General features: G+C 40.7%; 1 protein-coding gene across 1 annotated transcript in view; it reads right to left on the bottom strand.

Annotated features, from left to right (window-relative positions):
- The window catches only part of ARSB (arylsulfatase B), a 165,214-nt gene that overhangs the window by 141,228 nt on the left and 3,902 nt on the right, over window positions 1–20,084 (bottom strand). Inside the window, exons 2-3 of the mRNA XM_040225906.1 lie at window positions 8,222–8,408; window positions 3,555–3,745 (exon numbers count right to left, since the gene is read on the bottom strand). Of these exons, the coding sequence (XP_040081840.1) occupies window positions 3,555–3,745; window positions 8,222–8,408 (378 nt within the window). The remainder of the gene's footprint in view (window positions 1–3,554; window positions 3,746–8,221; window positions 8,409–20,084) is intronic.

The following is a 20,084-nucleotide window of genomic DNA, read 5'->3' as shown; positions in this document are numbered from 1 at the left end:
CTAGATCTTCTTAACTAATGAGTAAAGGTAAAGGTGGTCCTTCAACAAAAGAAGTTGTCTTTTTCCCATTTCATCAGCAGTGATCCAGGACCATTTAGTGTGTTGGCAAACAGCCTTGCACGCATCACTGTGTCTCTGGGTCATCAGAAGGAGGCAGAATGATAAACAGTGTAGCCCACTTAATGAGGAGAGGCCCAAGGGACCACAGTTTAGAGTATTTCCAGCCAATATTGTGTGGGCTCCCCTGGTGGCTCAGTGGTAAAGAATCTGTACCCTTTTCGGGTTTCTTAGGTCTATAAATTGGTATCCTAAATGTGAATCATCCCCTGATGTTTAGGTATTAAGTAACAGTATGACATTATTGTCTAAAGTTATTAGCATATTAAAATGGTGCTAAGGATTCATTTCTCTTTCTCATTATGCTAATTTCAGTGAGGAAGAAAGCCCTATTTTCATTTCTTTAGTATATTTTTCTAATTTAAAGTATCACTTTTTAAAAAGCATATGATACGTTTTTAAAGTGTTATTTTTGACTTTCAAATTAAGACATTTCCTCCCAAACTGTGGCAGGAAAAAGTGAGTGTCTACCACTAGAAATTCACATTTGCTTTAAGAAACTGCTAGTAGATGAGGTGTGAGAGAAAACATTTATTTTTATTCTGCAAAGTTTTGGGGGGGGGGTCTATTTTTAACAAAATGATATTTTGTGAATGTGTTACTTTCACGTTGTAGTGTTAGTACTATGGGAATTATCCTGCAGGGGGAAAAAAATGACATTCCCTCCCAGCACTGTGCAATGGTTATTAGCAATTTCTCCCTGATTCCAACACCATGTTTCTGTTATAAAACAGCTCCAGATGCTTTTTTCCCCTCAAGGGCTCTTTAAAATAGACACATTTTAAAGTCAGCTTGTGGACACTTTGTATTTCTTTAATGATTTCCATCTTAGAGCAAGTTGTCCATGTTGCAGTCTGTAGAGAGCACAGAGAAATTAGCTCAGGATTAGATTCAATGTTGGAATAAAACAATGAAAATCCTGGAACTGGTGGGCTGCATCCTTTTATTGAGAGTGGAAAATGTAAATACCTGCACTTTATGTCTTAAACTTCTGGGGGCTACTACTCAGCTATTGACTATTTCATTCCTTTGTTTCTGCGCTTCACACTTGACTATGAGGATCCCAAAAAGGCTGGATACTGCTTCGGAATATTTCAGTCCTTGTAGGAAAAGGGCCTCCTCTCACCTGGCAATTTCCATAATGCTACCATGAGCAGCACCAGACTCGTCACACTAGTTCGCAAGGCTCGTGAGCGCTCAGCTCCTCTGGTTTCCCTCTGCTCCTGCGCCAGTTAAGACAGCCCACCCACCAGGAACGCTTTCAGCCCAGGTGCTTCCTCTTGTCTGCTTACTGTTATGGGCACTGGGAGGGAACACTCTATTGTTCCTTCATGGGAACTAATTTTTACTGTAGGCATATTGTAGTTGTTACACCATTAAAGTACCGACATACTGTGAACCTGTAGAGGGCAGCTGGCTTCTGCCTGCCCCTCCGTGCTTGAGGGCAGTCAACAGCGACGTCATGGCAGAACCACCATTGGGAGCTGGGGGTGGAGGGAAAATAAGTAACTGACAGGCTCCCACCCCAGACCAGTCAATCACAGTATCTAGAACTGTGGCGCCTCTTCCAAGCCTTCCAGTGGATCCCAGCACACTGTTAATGCACTGTATGATGGAACCATCAGGCTGAATCACACTGGGGCTCGTCACCTCTGGTCTGGAATCTGAACTGTGAACCTCAGAGGGTTGTCAGTGCTCTGAGCCCTCGAGTTAAACACTGTGGTTTTAAGTTCTAACTCTGTGACCTTGAACAAGTTCCCTTACTTCTCCAAGCCAGTCGGCTTATCTGTAAAATAATGCCCCACCTCAAACGTCAAGACAAGGACCACAGTTCCCTCAAGACTTTAGCTCATTCTTTCAATCTTCAACCGTATACATAACATGTCAAAGAAAACTGAGAACTGAAGCCAAGTGTCTAGCGGTTATCTTTCCAACTATCTGAGTATTGGTACAGACCTAGAGTTTAAACATGCATATGTCTACATGTTTGAGATAACGTTCCGATTTCTTCCATGATCCACAGGAAGCATGGCCACGCCAAGTGGTCAGCGTGAAAGAATAATAAAAAAAAACTCGAAAGTGGGGCAAGGCTGAGGACAGATATCAGGAAAGATACTCAGTACTGAGTTAGAGGAGACAAAGACAGCCAGGAAGAAAACAATGCCAAGCAAGGGGTCAGCAGCCAGGTACCAAGACTGAACGGGCAGATAAACTGCGATCCATATTGACAACCTTCAGTAACTGCCAAAGAGGCAGAGTAGAGGCAATTAGAAAAACCAGGTAACACTACACATTTTGTAATCTACTGCGTGAAGTTCTAATTTTGAGGGCATGTTAATACAGTTCTTAATGAAGCCACATTTTGAGCCTAACATCTGACGACACGAGCTTTTGACCCAATTTTAAAGGCAGAATTCAGCTTAAACTTCACCTCAGGAGGTTAACTTTAACAAAAAGAAAAAAATGTTAAGGCTAGTCAGACTCTTTTCTCTTTTTCCCAGTAAGTAAATCAAAAGATTTAAGCATGTGACATATACAAATAGCCTCAGTATGGTCAATGTGAAAAACAGGCTCATTCGTGTACCATGTTTCTAGACTAGCAGACTCAATATTGTTAACATGTCTGTTATCCTCAAGTTGGCCTACTGATTCAATGAGATCTACACCCAAGCAGACCCCTCTTTTTTCCTGGTAGAAACTGGCCACCTCATTCTAAAATTAACAAGGGGACACAGAATATGCAGAATAGCCAAGATAATCTTGGGGGGTTGGGAAATACAAAGGTAGGGAACTTGCCCTGAATCTAAAGTTCGTGGGTCTCTAACAGAAATTTTGCCATACTAACACCTCATTTTGCACATAAGCTTATCTTTTTAAAAACAAAGGCAACTTACTAATGACTTACAACTCATGCACATAACACACTAAAACAGTAAAACTCTATTGGTACCAAAACATTTTACTCACAGCATTCCTCAAAGTGTGATCTGGGGACCACCTGCAACAGAATCACCCTTAAAGAGCTTCTTTAAAATACTGACAGATTTTCCGCAGACCTAATGAATCAAACTTTTAGAAGTGAGCCCCAGAAATTTCTAACAAGCTTCCCAGGCTGATACTAACGTACTCTAATATTTGAAAGTGAAAGTTAGTCGGACAGTCGTGTCCAGCTCTTTGCCATCCCTCTGTAGTCTGCTCTGCTTCTCTGTCCATGGAATTCTCCAGGCAAGAAAACTGAAGTGGGTTGCCATTTCCTTTTCCCCGGGATCTTTCCGACCCAGTGATTGTACCCAGGCCTCCTGCATTGCAGGCATGTTCTTTACCAACCTAGAATTTATTAGATTGTTTCCTAAAAGACAGGGGCCTCTTCCTATGTTCACCTGAGCAGAGATGCTATCTTCACATGATTTTGAAATCAATAAAGAAGCAAGATTTACCTTCTCTGGTGGGTGGTTGGTTATGAGGGTTGTAGCCCTTTCAGTAAATACATTTGTTGAATACATATTTTTATATCCTGTTGCAACTTCTTCACCATCTCGAAAATCAAGAGCACATCGTGTGACATTCAGAGGGTCAATTAAGGTACAGCGCTCATGGGAGTAGTAATCTTCACTACCTAGAAGATATCCTACAATGGAAATGGGAGATGGAAGTAGTCAGCATAGCATAAAACTTGTTAAACAAATGGAGGCTTCAGCATTTAATTGCCTAATGCAATTGATTACCCATGACAAGGCTAATCAAATGACAAGGCTAATCAGAGCACCATTTTTAACATCTCTATATTTGCCAGCATAAGGCATTAAAATTTTATTGTAAAAAAATTAAAATCCATCCTTCAATCTTTAGAATGTAAGCTCTATTGTGTAACTCTCAAAGTGAGTGATTTCAAGTAAATATGGTTTTAAAAATCAGAGGTTAAATTCAGCAAAGGTGATGACATCTTAATCATTTAAAGCTATCTAACAGCTAAAATAGCATGTGGTTAATGTGATTTGTTACAAGTTTTTACTCTGAGGTGATCACGTAAATGAATGCAGGATTCAGATAATATTGATATTGACCTTGGCCTACTGGCTTCAAGGTTATGTATAGAAGGAGCTCTTGGAGGAACCATCTTTAGTCAGATGCTGACACCCACTGGTGAGAGACACAAACTTTTCTAAACGGAGGATCTCTAAACAGAACAGAACCAAAAGAGCAAATTAATGTACAGCACTGAAAGAAGATTTTTCTACCTACAGTGATCTCAATTTTATTCCAAATTTAAATGACATCTATCCCACAATTTAGACTTACATGCAGAAGAAAATGGGTTTTCTCAACTTTATGTGTTTCTGCAAATGTTCCATATTTTCCAAAAATATTAAAATAAGTTGCACTGCATGTTGTGGGATTCTATTTCTATGAAACATTCAGAATAGGCAAGTCTATAGAGACAGAAGGTAGGTTAGTGGTTGCCTCGGGCTCTCAGGGTTGGGGGAAACACGCATGACTGATGACTGGTATGGGTTTTCTTTGGGGGGGGTGATGGAACTGTTCCTCATTCGGATTGTAATGAAGAACACATTACACGTGGCACAACCCTGTGAATTTATTAAAAATCAATGGATTGTACACTCCTATTGAGTGAACCTATGGTATGTGAATTACCCCTCAATAAAGCTATTCAAAAGAAATAACTGTGCTGGACTCTGAGCTATTTCCTGACAAATACTGCTTATTAATATTAAAATAAAGATGAGAGGCTTAACTGGAAGTCCAGTGATTAAGACTTTGCCTTCGGATGCAGGGGGTGCAGGTTCGATCCCTGGTTGGAGAGCTAAGATCCTACATGTCTTAGGTCCAAAAAATCAAACCATAAAACAGAAGCAATATCATAACAAATTCAATAAAGACTTTAAAATGGCCCACATTTTTAAAAAAAGCTTTAAAGATATAATTGATCTAACCCTTTCCTCAGCTCTGAATATTTCCTTCCTATAATCACAATTAAAAGCCTTACACACCTTACATAGCAAATGAATTAATTTAAAAAATTAATTTCTTCCTTTTCCATGGCTCAGTAAATTCAAAGTCCTGAATATAGCAAATATCTTGGTCTCAAGATAACTCTTTAAATGGTAATCTTTTATCCTACATGTATAACAGAAAGGGAAAGCCAGTATATTTGTCAATTAATATACAATAGAATAGTCAAAGCTATGGTTTTTCCAGTAGTCATGTATGGATGTGCGACTAGGAACAAAAAGAAAGCTGAGTGTCGAAGAAATGATGTTTTTGAACTGTGGTGTTAGAAAAGACTCTAGAGAGTCCCTTGGACTGCAAGGAGATCCAACCAGTCCATCCTAAAGGAAATCAGTCCTGAATATTCATTGGAAGCACTGATGTTGAAGCTACTTTGGCCACCTGATTCAAAGAACTGACTCATTGGAAAAGACCCTGATGCTGGGAAAGATTGAAGGCAGGAGGAGAAGGGGATGGCAGAGGATGAGATGGTTGGATGGCATCACCAACTCAATGGACATGAGTTTGAGCAAGCTCCGGGAATTGGTGATGGACAGGGAAGCCTGGCATGCTGCACTTCATGGGGTCGCAAAGAGTTGGACACGACTGAGCAACTGCATTGATGTAATAGAAAAATAAATATATCTATGAAAATAATTTCAGCCCTTATATGGGTAATTAGAGGGGTCAGGACACTGGTGTTCTATATTAATAACTATTGGTTATTGGTAACACCTTGAGGAATCACTTCGGGTTCTTTATTTGTAAGTATAAACTGTTTTCTATCATTTGGGAAGATACATGCAAAGGATATATTTGATTGAAAGATGTATGAATTGTAAATATTAACAAGTTAGTACAGATGAAAGGATTCTAGAAATTGGACTCTTTATTCACATAACAGATCTGTTCAGACTGGACTAAACTGAGCCTATGCAACCATGTGGACAGTTGCATGGAGCTGTTCTCATCTTAGGATGAGATCCCAAATACACAAATTTGACCTTTGGGGCTGAGCCTAAAGAAGATGGCAGCTGATGCTTTTTTGGGAAAAATGAAAAACTACTTTTTGAACAATTAAAATCTCTGACTGGTGTATTTAACAGCCTCATTAAGATATAATTCACACACCATACAAATCTCCCAGATAAAGTGTACACTTCAGTGGTTCTTAGTGTACTCATAGAGACGGGCAGCCAGGCCCAGCGTCATCCTGGTTTTTACCAGGACATCTAAGTCTTCCTAGTGATAACAGCTCATGGTCATCATGCCCTCCTTGTCTGCGAGTCTCCCTTCCATAGGAATGTGAGGTGTCACTCTGTTTGCCTAAATCCAGTTAGGCTTCTTTCTCATAAATGGTTTTTTAATAAAAACAATTTAATATCTATAATTCTTCCAGTTTACAGAGTATAGGTATCGATCCATCATTTTTCAAAGGCCTGAGTGAAAACTGTCAAAGGCTGTAGAGGCTGTTTTTTCCTTTAGAATATCCAAGACGACAAAGAGGTCTTACAACCAAGTCCTATTTTTTAATGGCTCTTTAAGGATACTGAGAATATATCCAGGTTCACTAAGAAAGAAGGCATGAGGAACTTCCCTGGTGATCTAGCAGTTAAGACTCTGCACTCTCAATGCAGGGAGACCCAGGTTCAATCCCTATGTGGGGAACTAAGACCCCACATGCCACAACTAAGACCAGAAACGGCCAAATAAATAAATACATATTTAAGAGAAAGAAAGAAAGAAGGCATGGTGATTAGCAATGTCTGCTAGAGAACTGAGATGGGAACAGGACACAGTCTCATGTCTGGATCCTTGCATCTCGAACTTAACCCTGGTTCCAACCAGGCACGACAGAGCTGTGAGCTCTGATTGCATTGATATCACCCTCGATCATCCCTTTAACCAAAATGGACTCAGGTGCTCTGGCTCTAGCTTGAGTAAAAGACAATGCTTCAAGAAACATCTACAAGACAACCACTGTTTTGTTACAAAAATGGTGTTTCTGAGGATGCTGTCCACCTTACTTTCTCCCAAAGGAGAAATTTCTCTCAGGTCTGAGAGCCAGAAAATGCTTTACTCTTCCTGAACATCTGGTTTCCATTTAACTTATAAATAATATGACTCTTATGGACTGCTTTTTTTTTCCCCTTTGGACATAAGAAGTCTCAAATCTCAGAGTTCAGTGTGAAGTCCACCTACAGCCATGCAGCTGTTTTGTTTTGTTTCTAAGTAATTCAGTGCCATGCAACTATTCCATCTTTTTCTACTCACTGATTTTTTATTCTATTTATTTCTTAAAAACTTACATTCAGCTTGTGTTCTCTTTTGGATACAGCAGGTTGTAAATAAATGAAGAGACAAGTGGGAAGTTGGTAGCAAGCTAAACAGCTAGACAGATAAAACAGAATATTCTAGCTAGGCAGAAAGCAAAATATGAAAAGAACTTGATAGAAAGATATATAGCCCCTGGCAAGATAAACAGATAAACAGGCTGTTACAGTATGGTTTGTAATAGGTTTAAAGAGAGCATATTTTAAAACAAACTACAGGCTTTACGTTTATTTTTACAGGGCTATCACACCCATAAAATATTTATTACTGCTTATCTCTTCTGTTAACATTTGTTATTTACCCTCCCATTTTATTTATTTACTCTATCTTCCCCAATGTAGTGATTTCAAAAACAGATCTCACAGAATGGAGAAAGGATACCAATGGAAAAGAATCTTTTTATCTCCAGGAAAAACAAAACTAAACAAAACCTTTGAACACAGTTCATGAGGAGAAAAGAATATTCTGAACTTTGTGAAGGAAATATTCTTGTATTGAGTTTTGCCTGCAACTTTTTTTCAAAAACTCAGTCTCATCCCCTTTCAGTCATAGAGTTCTCTGACAGCACCGCGGCCTCTGACACGGAGACCGCGGCCTCTTCAAAGGACCCCGTGTGCTGAACAGAACCCCGGGAAGGCGGCTGCTGTCCCGCGCGCCCGGAGCGCGCTGAGGCTGGGGCCCCGCAGCGCTACCGACTGATGCATCCTGCCGTCAAGTTTCTGATCGTTTCACGTGTTTTATGAGAGAGCTGCATTTCCATTACCAAAGTAGGTATCGAATCCTCGGCGTGTTGGAAGACATTCTTTCCGGTACATTCCCAGGTGCCACTTTCCAACCATGTGGGTAGCGTAGCCTGCTTCTTTTAGAAGCTGGGGCAGGAGTTTTTCATCCAAAGGAATGCAGCTGGGCTGACAGGGCCAGATTATTTGATGCTGTAAACCTGTGTGGATCTTAAAAGAGATAAACATAAAATTATGGATTAATGATGTTGAAACATTCTAAACAAGCAGATAAAGTGGTTGCCTAATTTACTGGACATATCTGTGGACCTGAATGTTTAATTCTGTTTCTGTACCAGTTTAAGGCATTTAATAAAAGGCATTTTAATCACTTATTCAAATAAGGTAATAGACATAAATAAGATTTTGAAAGAAATGAATAAAAGTACTCTAACAAATGTTAGATAGTTTCTACAAATATTTATCCAGGAATTATGTTAGAAACCGTTAAGTTTTCACTTCCTACTTCAAAAGGGTAGCTATAATATGAAGTGTGGATCTATCAAGGAAAAAGTATTCTAATTCCTATGCTTGTGAAAAGCTGGTGTTTGATTAGAAGAAGCTTCTATAATTTTTAAGTCTTGAGGTTTTTAAAGGGCATAATGAAGGTGAGGATTTGCATTTCTTATTCTACCTTATAGAAACCATAATTTCAAAAGACAGTGACCAATTTTTTCTTTAGAAAAGAAAATGGCCACCCACCCGACAGGTTAGGGGTGGTTCATACAAGTCTGCCTAGGGGGCAAGCACCATACAACCAACTTTAAGAAATGATCATGTGTTGAGTCTTGGAATAATATTAAAATAGAATGTCTACAAGTATATGAAAAGGCCATTAAAATAACCCTCCTTTGCCAACTATATGTCTATGTGAAGCTAGACGTTCTTCAACAACTTACCAAAACTATATGGTTAATCTTTCACCAACTGGGGGGACGGGGCACTAACCTCCAAGCAGTTGAAAATCTGAGTATAACTTTATAGTCGGTTGCATCCAGGGATTTAACCAACCACAGGTCATGCAGCATCATAGTACATATTTAGTAAACAAAATCCCCATATAAGTGGACCCTTACAGTTTGAACTCATGCTGTTCAAGGGTCAACTTTATTGCACTAGTTGAACACAGAAGCAGATGTAATGTCATAAACTAGCTAGTTTCTATTCATAGAAAACATACAAAAATATAAAACAGCGATCACTCTTCTTGCATAATTCTTTTGTTTTGGAAAACACAAAATAGCCTATTTTCCCTAAGCTATCTATGTTAATATGTAATAGAATTATTATTGTCATTTTTCAATGAATTAAAAAATATTTAAAATTTTTATTTTAATTTTTAACATGGTAAAGTTTGAAAGGGATAACCACATAAACATAAGCTCTATGCAGTCTTCAATTTTTAAGCAGGTACATGCTTTGTTTTAAATTCATGGCAATAAACAGATATGAAGTAAACACAGAAACAAAACAAAAACCTTCAAACAATTTTTTTTAATGTATTACAAACTACTTACTATTAAATAGCTTTCTCATAAACTTTGACATTGTCTTGAATTTTATTTTTTTGTGTGCCTGTCCAGAGCCAATCCTCTTGGAAATGTATTTGCTATTGCTTGATTTCATGATATCTTTCCATGCCCTCCTATAAGGACCATGTGGAATATCATAAATGTTAAAGTGAGTTTATTTTGAAGGTGATAATATGTTTGCTAACTTGGTGTGATAACGGCTTCACAGGCATATACATATCAAAACTTATCAAACTGTATAGTTGAATTATATGCAGTTTATTGCTTCCCTGGTAGTTCAGATGGTAAAGAATCTGCATCGGTGCAGAAAAGCCAGGTTCGATCCTTGGGTTGGGAAGATCCCTTGAAGAAGGGAATGGCTACCCACTCCAGTATTCTTGCCTGGAGAATTCCATGGACAGAGGAGCATGAAGGGCTACTTTTTTCCATGGAGTCCCAAAGAGTTGGATACAACTGAGTGACTAACATCTAGTGCATGTCAATTATACCTCAATAAAGCTATTTTGTGCCCTCCCTAGGAATAACTGGACGTCTATGCTGGGATATGTTCCTGATGCCCTTCATTTGCCCTCCAAATCCCCAATTTGCCTTTTGTTCTGTTTTCAGCCTGGGAAATCGACCTACCGGGGCCAAATCAAAAACCTTCTGCACCTCCTGGTTCTGACTGGGTTCAGTCAATGGGGAATTGAGACAGGGATTGGAGGGAGGGAAGAGATGAATGGCCCCGAGTGGCCAGGTTATCTGCATTCTGCAGGCCATTCTGAAAGTGGCCTTCTCAACAGGATTCTCTGTTTCCAGGTTCTGGTCTCTCCTCTTCCTTTCCTTCCCTTCTGGTCTAGGAGTAGCAACAGCTCCTATGAGTCATACACTATCTCTTTGTTTCCCCAACACATTCACACCTTTTAAAAATAGCTCCTGGGACCTCCCTGGTGGTCCACTGGTTAAGACTCCAAGTTCCCATGTCAGGGGGCCCAGGTTCAATACCTGGTCAGGGAGCTGGATCGCACATGCTGCAACTAAAAAACTAAAAAGGTAAAATAAAATAAAAATAGTCCCTTTGTGAATAAACTCTCCCTAAATGATCCTAATTGGAATATGTCATCTCTTTCCAACCAGGATCCTGAATCATAAGGATGTGCCTATATGCAGGCTGGGAAAGGGAGACATCACTCTCTAAACATACACAAGCATGCACACACACACACACACACACACACACACACATACACACACCCCTCAAATAATAGGATTCTGTCCATGGTTAACACTAGAAGTTTACTCAATAGAAAATTAATCCTGGCTTCAAAAACTTCATAATCTATACTAACTGGCAACAGTAGAGGATACGGAAAGACAACATTTTACGGAGTTCAAAAGACCCAGTGGAGATAAACATTATGTGCAAATTTCTTTAAATGGAAAGTTCATCCATCACTTGATCTCCGGTCGCTGTAAAGCACTGCCAGGGGATGCTGTGTGATTTGCTCTTCCAAGGCCACGGGCACCACTCCAGGTGGTCAGTGAAGCCTCCTCTATTATCTAAAATCCTGTGGAGCAGGGAACGTTCTTTTCAGTTCCCGAGAATTTATTCGACAGAGCATTTTTATGGCATGACTCGGGGAGCGGAAGCCAAAGTCTGGATCACAGCCGAAAACACATTTTTGGTTTGTTCACACACTGTTTGAAGTGAGGAAGCTGTAGTGTGTAGAGAAGTTGTAAACAGGCAAACACAGAACTGCGCTTGGGTTTAGCACCGAACTGTAGAGCCATGCTTCACAGGACAGGATGGTAATAAAGCACCAAGAAGAATCAAAAGAAAAAACAAGCATCCCCTTTGCAACACAACAGCATCTAAAACAACTCCATTCTAACATTTGCCTTCAGTGTTTGGAGAGTAGGCATTGAATGGAGAGGGTCCTACGGATAGTATAGGAGAGTCCAAAGAGGTTACTTTCTCTCTGTAGCTGTCTCTTCTTCATTAAACAAAGCCTCAAAAAACAGCTTCTCCTAAGATTTTACTTGAATGTCAAGAATTCCCTCCACAAAGGCAAAGAGTCTGCAGAGTTAGTCAAGGACCTGGCTTGTCTCTGGGTGCTTTCTATGAGAAAACTGATGAGAAATCTTTGTTTACATATTTTGCTGCATGTAAACATGTATTTGACCCTGTAAGTTATTCTGTCCCATGTAGACCTTGAATATACTATCAGGGTGGTCTCCTGAGAATTAAAAAAAAAACAAACACTCTCCTGGAAGGGGAGGAGAAAGGATGGCTCCCACATCAGAATCTCATAGGCAGTCTGTGGATTAAGGATCTATTGAAGCTCAGAGCACTGGATTTCAGTTACTCTTTTATAATATGCTCTCCCAAGAGCCAGGGAGACCCTGCTGCATACATGGCATGTGTGTGTGCTCAGCTGTGTCCAACTCTTTGCAACCCCAAGCACTGCAGCCTACCAGGCTTTCCTGTCCATGGTGTTTTTCCAGGCAAGAATACTGGAGTGGGTTGCCATTTCTTACTCCAGTCTCCAAATGACAGAAGGATATTTGGTTTGTTAGATCGAATTAGCACTTTGACAATGCAGTTATGAATTTTCAAAGAGCCAAAAATCTCTTTGCAGGTGAACAAGGTGGAAGTCTAAAGTCAAAACTTGACATGAAAAGCAAAGTTTTCCTGCATGTGTGTGTACTGGCAATGGATGCTATTTCTCTGAACCTCAGTAGTGTCGAGATAACATCCAGGGGAACAGAGCAGGATTCCGCCTGTCAGTCTGACCTGAGCACGATGAACTCACTGCAGCCCTGTATTTGGGCAACACCTCCTGCTGCAATACTTGAAAATTCCGAAAAAATGGGCAGCTCTGCTCTTTCACGTTATACACCAGGGAGCCTAAAGGAGAGCTTCATGACCAGAACACAATCACAGAACATGCTGGGGGCCAGCCAGGAGTTCAGAAGTGCCAGCCTGGGCCTGGGCCAGAGCACTACAGGTTTTAACCATGGCTGAGTACCACTTATGCCACCTTAGGGTTTATCCCTGAACAAATGGATAGAGGAGAATCTGCTCCCTCCCACTTAGCCTTCTAAAAAGTGGTCAGCTGCCCGCACTGCGGACGCCGAGAGCGACAGAACACACGTTATGTGTGCTGGGGGCCTGGCTTTGCCATCTGGCCTAGTCCTTCAGAACTCGGCTGCAGAACTGGCTGGCGTCACTGACAGTTTTGAGGGTCTATTTATTTTGGTGTTGATTAGTGAAGAGTGTAAATCTCTGACTAAACCACAAAGGGATGTTGTTTTCAAAAGGAATAAACAAGGCAAACGCTGTTTCACTGCCTTCCTGTTTAAATTATAAATCCAGTCAAGAGCCCAGAATGAAAAGGAAGGACAATATGGAGGAAAAAGAATTTTTAGAAAAGTGATATGAACAAGGAAACAGAGCTACCAGACAGTAACACCTTATGCTCAGAGTGATTCTTGGAATAACAAACCAAGTGTCAACCAACCTAAAAATCTTGTAAGTCAACAATTCATATTCCACTCAACTCTGAACTTTTTATTCCCTTTTCCCATTATTTGGGAAGTAAAAAAGGTAAAAATTTGATTTAAAAAAATATCTTCAACATTTGCAGACTAAGGACTCCAGTTGCCCCTTCCCTCTTAGGAAAATGCCTCCGGGCTCAGACTAGGCTGAGAAAGAACACAGCTTCAGTAAAAACAAAAGACCCATCAGAGCAAGTCATCCCCCCTCCACGCCCCCCTCCCCTTCCTTCAATGAAGCCCTGATGTGTTTGTTGTAGAGGGCAGCCGTCTTGTTTGTCAGTATGAAGCGGACGCATCCTTTACTCCTCCCCTCAAATGAGCACAGGAATAAAGACCAGCAAGTGCTTTCTCTTCGGAGGCCCCAGTGGCCTCTGGACTACATGCTCCTCTTGTGGCTCACTCCTTGGATAACTCGGCAATAAGTCATAAGCGAGTGAGGGTCGCTCAGTCGTGTCCAACTCTTTGCGACCCACTGGACTATGCAGTCCATGGAATTCTCCAGGCCAGGATACTGGAATGGGCAGCCTTTCCCTTCTCCAGGGGATCTTCCCAACCCATGGATCAAGCCCAGGTCTCTTGCATTGCAGGCAGATTCTTTACCAGCTGAGCCACCAGGGAAGTAAGTCATATGAACACTCCTAACGTGTGACTGGGCTTGCCAGGTGGTGCTAGTGGTAAAGAACCTGCCTGCCCATGCAGAAGACGTAAGAATGATGGGTTTGATCCCTGCGTGGGGAAGATGCCCTGGAGGAGGGCACAGCAACCCACTCCAGTGCTCTTGCCTGCAGAATCCCACGGACAGTGGAGCCTCGTGGGCTCTAGTCCGTAGGCGCGCAAAGAGTTGAACGTGATGAAGCGGCTGAGCACAGGCAGGCAATGGGTGACCACTTCTCCTGAGACTCCGTCCCTTTCTTCCAACTCCTGACTCCTCTTTGCCCCACTTCTTAGAGTCAGGGAGAGGCGACCAGGGACAGGAGACGCTGAGGAGCATGCACTTGCAGAGCTGCCCGAGACTGAGCAGACAGGACACGAGGAATGAGGCAGTGAGGGAAAGCCGCAGCGAGGCGAGAGCCTGCCTAGACAGAGCTGCTTCCTCTTTCCACACCGCGGTGAGCAACGCCCTCTTCTGCCTGCAGCTGTGGGGTCTTCCCTGCTCACACTCTTAAAGCAAACTAGAAGCAAAAGTCAAATATCACCCACCATGCTCCCACACAGCCTCCTTCCTAGATTTCCTGTCCAAGGTTCTGCTACAGGCATGAGTGAAAAGGCGTGAAAGTGTCTTGTCAGCTTATCAAAGTGATGAAGAGAAATGTGGCATGGGTCCCTTAAGAATGAAACCTTGGCATCACTTTCATTGCTTTTATCCTCTGCCAAGGTTTATAGAGTGCTGGTGGAGTGGCCCCCTCAGTTCCCAAGGTAAGAATGTTCCCAGGTGAGGACCAAAGTTACTCTGTTTTGGTTCCCCCCCCCACCCCGAAGGAATTGCTTCTATAAAGGCTTACCAGTTTTGTGACCCTTTCATCCTTTTAATTTCTTAAAAAGGAAGCCAGGGCACTAGAAATGACCTGTCAACCCTATGCAGTTAAGACAGTGAGCTCTTTCAGGAAACACACAAGTGTTAAAGCGCTTAGCAAAGTCATTCATTTAGTTGCTCAACATCAGGTGCTTCTCTGGGTCAGAGACAAGCAGGGCAACCTAGCGGGGAAGTCGCCTTGAGAACAGCCAGCCACACTTAAAATGTGAACTGGGAGTGCAGAGACGTAATGAACATTTTGTAGCAAATAAAGTCAAGTTGCAAGAATAAGGAAATTCAGGATTTTCAAGTCTTTGGTTCTAACTAAAAGTGGTATACAAAGTCTATTAGAAAAGTTGAAGGATTTTTATTTACTTATTCTCCCACTTTTATAAACATCTTTATTACATGTGTTTTTTAATTTTTTTGGTACCCCAGGTGAGACATGAACTCACAATCCCTGGCTTAGGATATGTGTGTTCTCTATTGAAATATATTCAACACATAACACTGTATAAATTTAAGATGGGTCTCATATTAATTTGATACATTTATACATTAAGATGTGATCACCATTGTACTGATAATTAGCACTTCTATCATATTATATAATTGTCTTCTTTTACTGGTTGGAATCATTAACTTATACTCTCCTAGCAAGTCTCATGCTTATAATACAATATTATTGTCTGTATCCACTGTGCTATGCATTGGATCTCTAAATCTTATTTACTACCTGTTGCAAGTTTGTACCCTCATACATCTGTCCTTAGAGAGATAATGTGGTACTGTCATAGGATAAACATAGGGATAAAAATATTCACAGATCATATGTCTGAAAATGGTTCAGTATATAATATATACCAGTGTTGGCAAGGATATGGGGAATTAGAATAGGATTTCCTATTCAAAATATAAATAAAATATAGATTTCTCAAAGATTTTTAAAATAGGGGATGAATGAGTCATAAGACTGTGGGCAGAGAACTAGCCAAAGTGCCCAGAGACCTGAATTCCAGTCCCTGGAGCAGCAGGAACTACTCAGCTCCTCCGCTGTCGACTGCCCCCACCCCTCCATCTATATTCTGGGCAACCGTCACCAACGTATGCAAGCTGCAAAAGTCTCAGATGTGAGGATTCTGAGCAAATTAAACGTCTCAAAATAAAAGGTCGAATTCACATTCCTTTCTCAACAAGTTCCTAGCCTCACAGCAAGCAGCTCCTGCAACTTGCCAAGCAGACACTGCTGAGCAAGATTAATCTCTCTTTCTACCAGTAGGTGGAGATAGTGGGTACGATATATGCTTTTCTGAAGTTAGAAATTTGCTCTAGTGAACACAAGAGTCTTAAAATCAAAGAAATCTAGAGCTAAAAAGAGCCTGAGAGCTCACTCCAACTCTCATATATTATAGATGTGGAAAATCATGTCCTTTGAGGTCAGAGTCTGAAGGCTGACATGGCAAAGACTGAAATCCACATCTCAAAATTCTACTAGTCCGCTTCAATAAATACTCTTATAAGTTAAAACCTAAAACTCAGCATTTCTTGGGAATACAAAGTTCAATCACTCAAAACTTGTTTATCACTTTGCACTTTTCTAATCTAAAGTTTGATGATTAAGGAAGGGGGAATCTCTATCTGTGCTAAGTTCACAGATAAGACCACTAAGCAGTTCTTTCAAGTATCTAATTTTGAAAGAGTCAACAAATTTCCTCATTTTATTGTCTAAAATTATGCAAAACACATGACTCATTTTGAAATAAAACCTGTCTCACCATTTTCACTTTACATTTAACATAGGGAATTCCTAACTTGAAATGTAGGGGATTTGTTTTTCTCATCAAGATGTTTAGGAATGACCTAAATGTTAAAAAAAAAAAAAAGAGAGAGAGAGAGAGAGAGATTATTTAGTAAATCTGAAGCAGCTCTTGCAATGATATTTTTAAATAAGTCTGAGTAGGCAAGATAGTGTAATGGTTAAAGACCTATACTGCCTGGGTCAAATCCTGATTCACAGATTCACAGATCCACAGTTTACCAGCCCCATGACCTTGAGCAAGTTTCTTAATCACCTGATCATTTTCCTTGTTATCAAATAGGGATGATAATAGTAGGACCTATTTCACTGGGTTGCTGTAAGACTTAAATGAATTAACACATGTGAAATGCTTAGAATGGTACCAGAATATAGCATCTGAGGCCAGTGAGGCTCCTTGGCTCACCCAGAAATATTGACTCTTTTAAAAGAAGATGCTTATTAAGCTATAGATTCAATGCAATCCCTGTCAAGCTACCAACAGCATTTTTCACAGAACTAGAACAAATAATTTCACAATTTGTATGGAAATACAAAAAACCTCAAATAGCCAAAGCAATCTTGAGAAAGAGGAAAGGAACTGGAGGAATCAACTGCCTGACTTCTGACTATACTACAAAGTTACAGTCATCAAGACAGTATGGTACTGGCATAAAGACAGAAATATAGATCAATGGAACAAAATAGAAAGCCCAGAGACAAATCCACGCGCCTATGGACACCCTGCCTTTGATAAATAAGGAAAAAATATACAATGGAGAAAAGACAATCTCTTTAACAAGTGGTGCTGGGAAAACCAGTCAACCACCCGTAAAAGAATGAAACTAGAACACTTTCTAACACCATACACAAAAATAAACTCAAAATGGAGTAAAAATCTAAATTTAAGACCAGAATCTATAAAACTCCTAGAGAAAAACATAGGCAAAATACTCTCTGACGCAAATCACAGCAAGATCCTCTATGACCCACCTCCCAGAGTAATGGAAATAGAAGCAAAAATAAATAAATGGGACCTAATTAAACTTAAAACCTTTTGCACAACGAAAGAAACTATAAACAAGGTGAAAAGACAACCTTCAGAGTAGGAGAAAATAATAGCAAATGAAGCAATTGACAAAGAATTAATCTCAAAAATATACAAACAGCTTATGCAGCTCAATACCAGTAAAAAAACAACCCAATCAAAAAATGGGCCAAGGAACTAAACAGACATTTCTCCGAAGAAGACATACGGATGGCTAACAAACACATGAAAAGATGCTCCACATCACTCATTATCAGAGAAATGCAAATCAAGACCACAGTGAAGTTCTATCTCACACTGGTCAGAATGGCTGCAATCCAAAAGTCTACAAGCAATAAATACTGGAGAGGGTGTGGAGAAAAGGGAACCCTCTTACACTCTTGGTGGGAATAAAAACTAGTACAGCCACTATGGAGAACAGGGTGGAGATTCCAAAAAAAACTGAACACAGATCTGCCATATGACCCAGTAATCCCACTGCTAGACATACACTCTGAGGAAACCAGAATTGAAAGAGACACGTGTACCCCAATGTTCATCGCAGCACTGTTTACAATAGCCAAGACATGGAAGCAACCTAGATCTTCATTGGCAGACGAATGGATAAGAAAGCTGTGGTACATATACACAACGGAGTATCACTCAGCTATTAAAAAGGACGCATTTGAATCAGTTCTAATGAGGTAGATGAAAAAGGAGCCTATTATACAGAGTGAAGTAAGAAAGAAAAACACTAATACAATATATTAATGCATATTATGGAATTTAGAAAGATGGTAATGATGACCCTATATGTGAGACAGCAAAAGAGACATAGATATATATAAAGAACAGAATTTTGGACTCTGGGAGAAGGCAAGGGTGGGATGATTTGAGAGAATAGCATTGAAACATGATAGATCACCAGTCCAAGTTCAATGCATGAAACAGGGCACTCAAAGCCAGTACACTGGGACAACCCAAAGGGATAGGATGGGGAAGGAGGCGGGAGGGGGGTTTGGGATGGGGGACACACGTACACCTGTGGCTGATTCATGTCAGTTCAGTTCAGTCGCTCAGTCGTGTCTGACTCTTTGAGACCTCATGAACCACAGCATGCCAGGCCTCCCTGTCCATCACCAACTCCCGGAGTTCACCCAAACTCATGTCCATTGAGTTGGTGATGCCATCCAACCATCTCATCCTCTGTTGTCCCCTTCTCCTCTTGTCCTCAATCTTTCCCAGCATCAAGGTCTTTTCCAATGACTCAGCTATTCCCCTCAGGTGGGCCAAAGTATTGGAGTTTCAGCTTCAGCATCAGTCCTTCCAATGAATATTCAGGACTGATTTCCTTTAGGATGCACTGGTTGGATTTCCTTGCAGTCCAAGGGACTCTCAAGAGTCTTCTCCAGCACCGCAGATCAAAAGCATCAATTCTTTAGCACTCAGCTTTCTTCACAGTCCAACTCTTACATCCATACATGACCACTGGAAAAACTATAGCCTTGACTAGATGGACCTTTGTTGGCAAAGTAATGTCTCTGCTTTTGAATATGCTATCTAGGCTGGTCATAACTTTCCTTCCAAGGAGTAAGCGTCTTTTAATTTCATGGCTGCAGTCACCATCTGCAGTGATTTTGGAGCCCAAAAAAATAAAGTCTGACACTGTTTCCACTGTTTCCCCATCTATTTCCCATGAAGTGATGGGACCGGATGCCATGATCTTTGTTTTCTGAATGTTGAGCTTTAAGCCAACTTTTTCACTCTCCTCTTTCACTTTCATCAAGAGGCTCTTTAGTTCTTCTTCACTTTCTGCCATAAGGGTAGTGTCATCTGCATATCTGAGGTTATTGATATTTCTCCTGGCAATCTTGATTCCAGCTTGTGCTTCTTTCAGCCCAGCGTTTCTCATGATGTACTCTGCACATAAGGTAAATAAGCAGGGTGACAATATACAGCCTTGACATACTCCTTTTCCTATTTGGAACCAGTCTGTTGTTCCATGTCCAGTTCTAACTGTTACTTCCCGATCTGTATACAGGTTTCTCAAGAGGCAGGTCAGGTCGTCATCGCTTGAAGAATTTTCCGCAGTTTATTGTGATCCACACAGTCAAAGGCTTTGGCATAGTCAATAAAACAGAAATAGATGTTTTCCTGGAACTCTCTTGCTTTCTCCATGATCCAGCGGATGTTGGCAATTTGATCTCTGATTCCTCTGTCTTTTCGAAAACCAGCTTGAACATCTGGAAGTTCACGGTTCAAGTATTGCTGAAGCCTGGCTTGGAAAATTTTGAGCATTACTTTACTAGCATGTGAGATGAGTGCAATTGTGCGGTAGTTTGAGCATTCTTTGGCATTGCCTTTCTTTGGGATTGCAATGAAAACTGATCTTTTCCAGTCCTGTGGCCACTGCTGAGTTTTCCAAATTTGCTGACATATTGAG

The sequence above is a fragment of the Oryx dammah genome, unplaced genomic scaffold (assembly GCF_014754425.2).
Source record: "Oryx dammah isolate SB20612 unplaced genomic scaffold, SCBI_Odam_1.1 HiC_scaffold_26, whole genome shotgun sequence".
NCBI classification, from domain to species: Eukaryota; Metazoa; Chordata; class Mammalia; order Artiodactyla; family Bovidae; genus Oryx; species Oryx dammah.
Note: the sequence above shows the minus strand (reverse complement) of the source record. Positions and strands in the feature narration are given on the sequence as shown.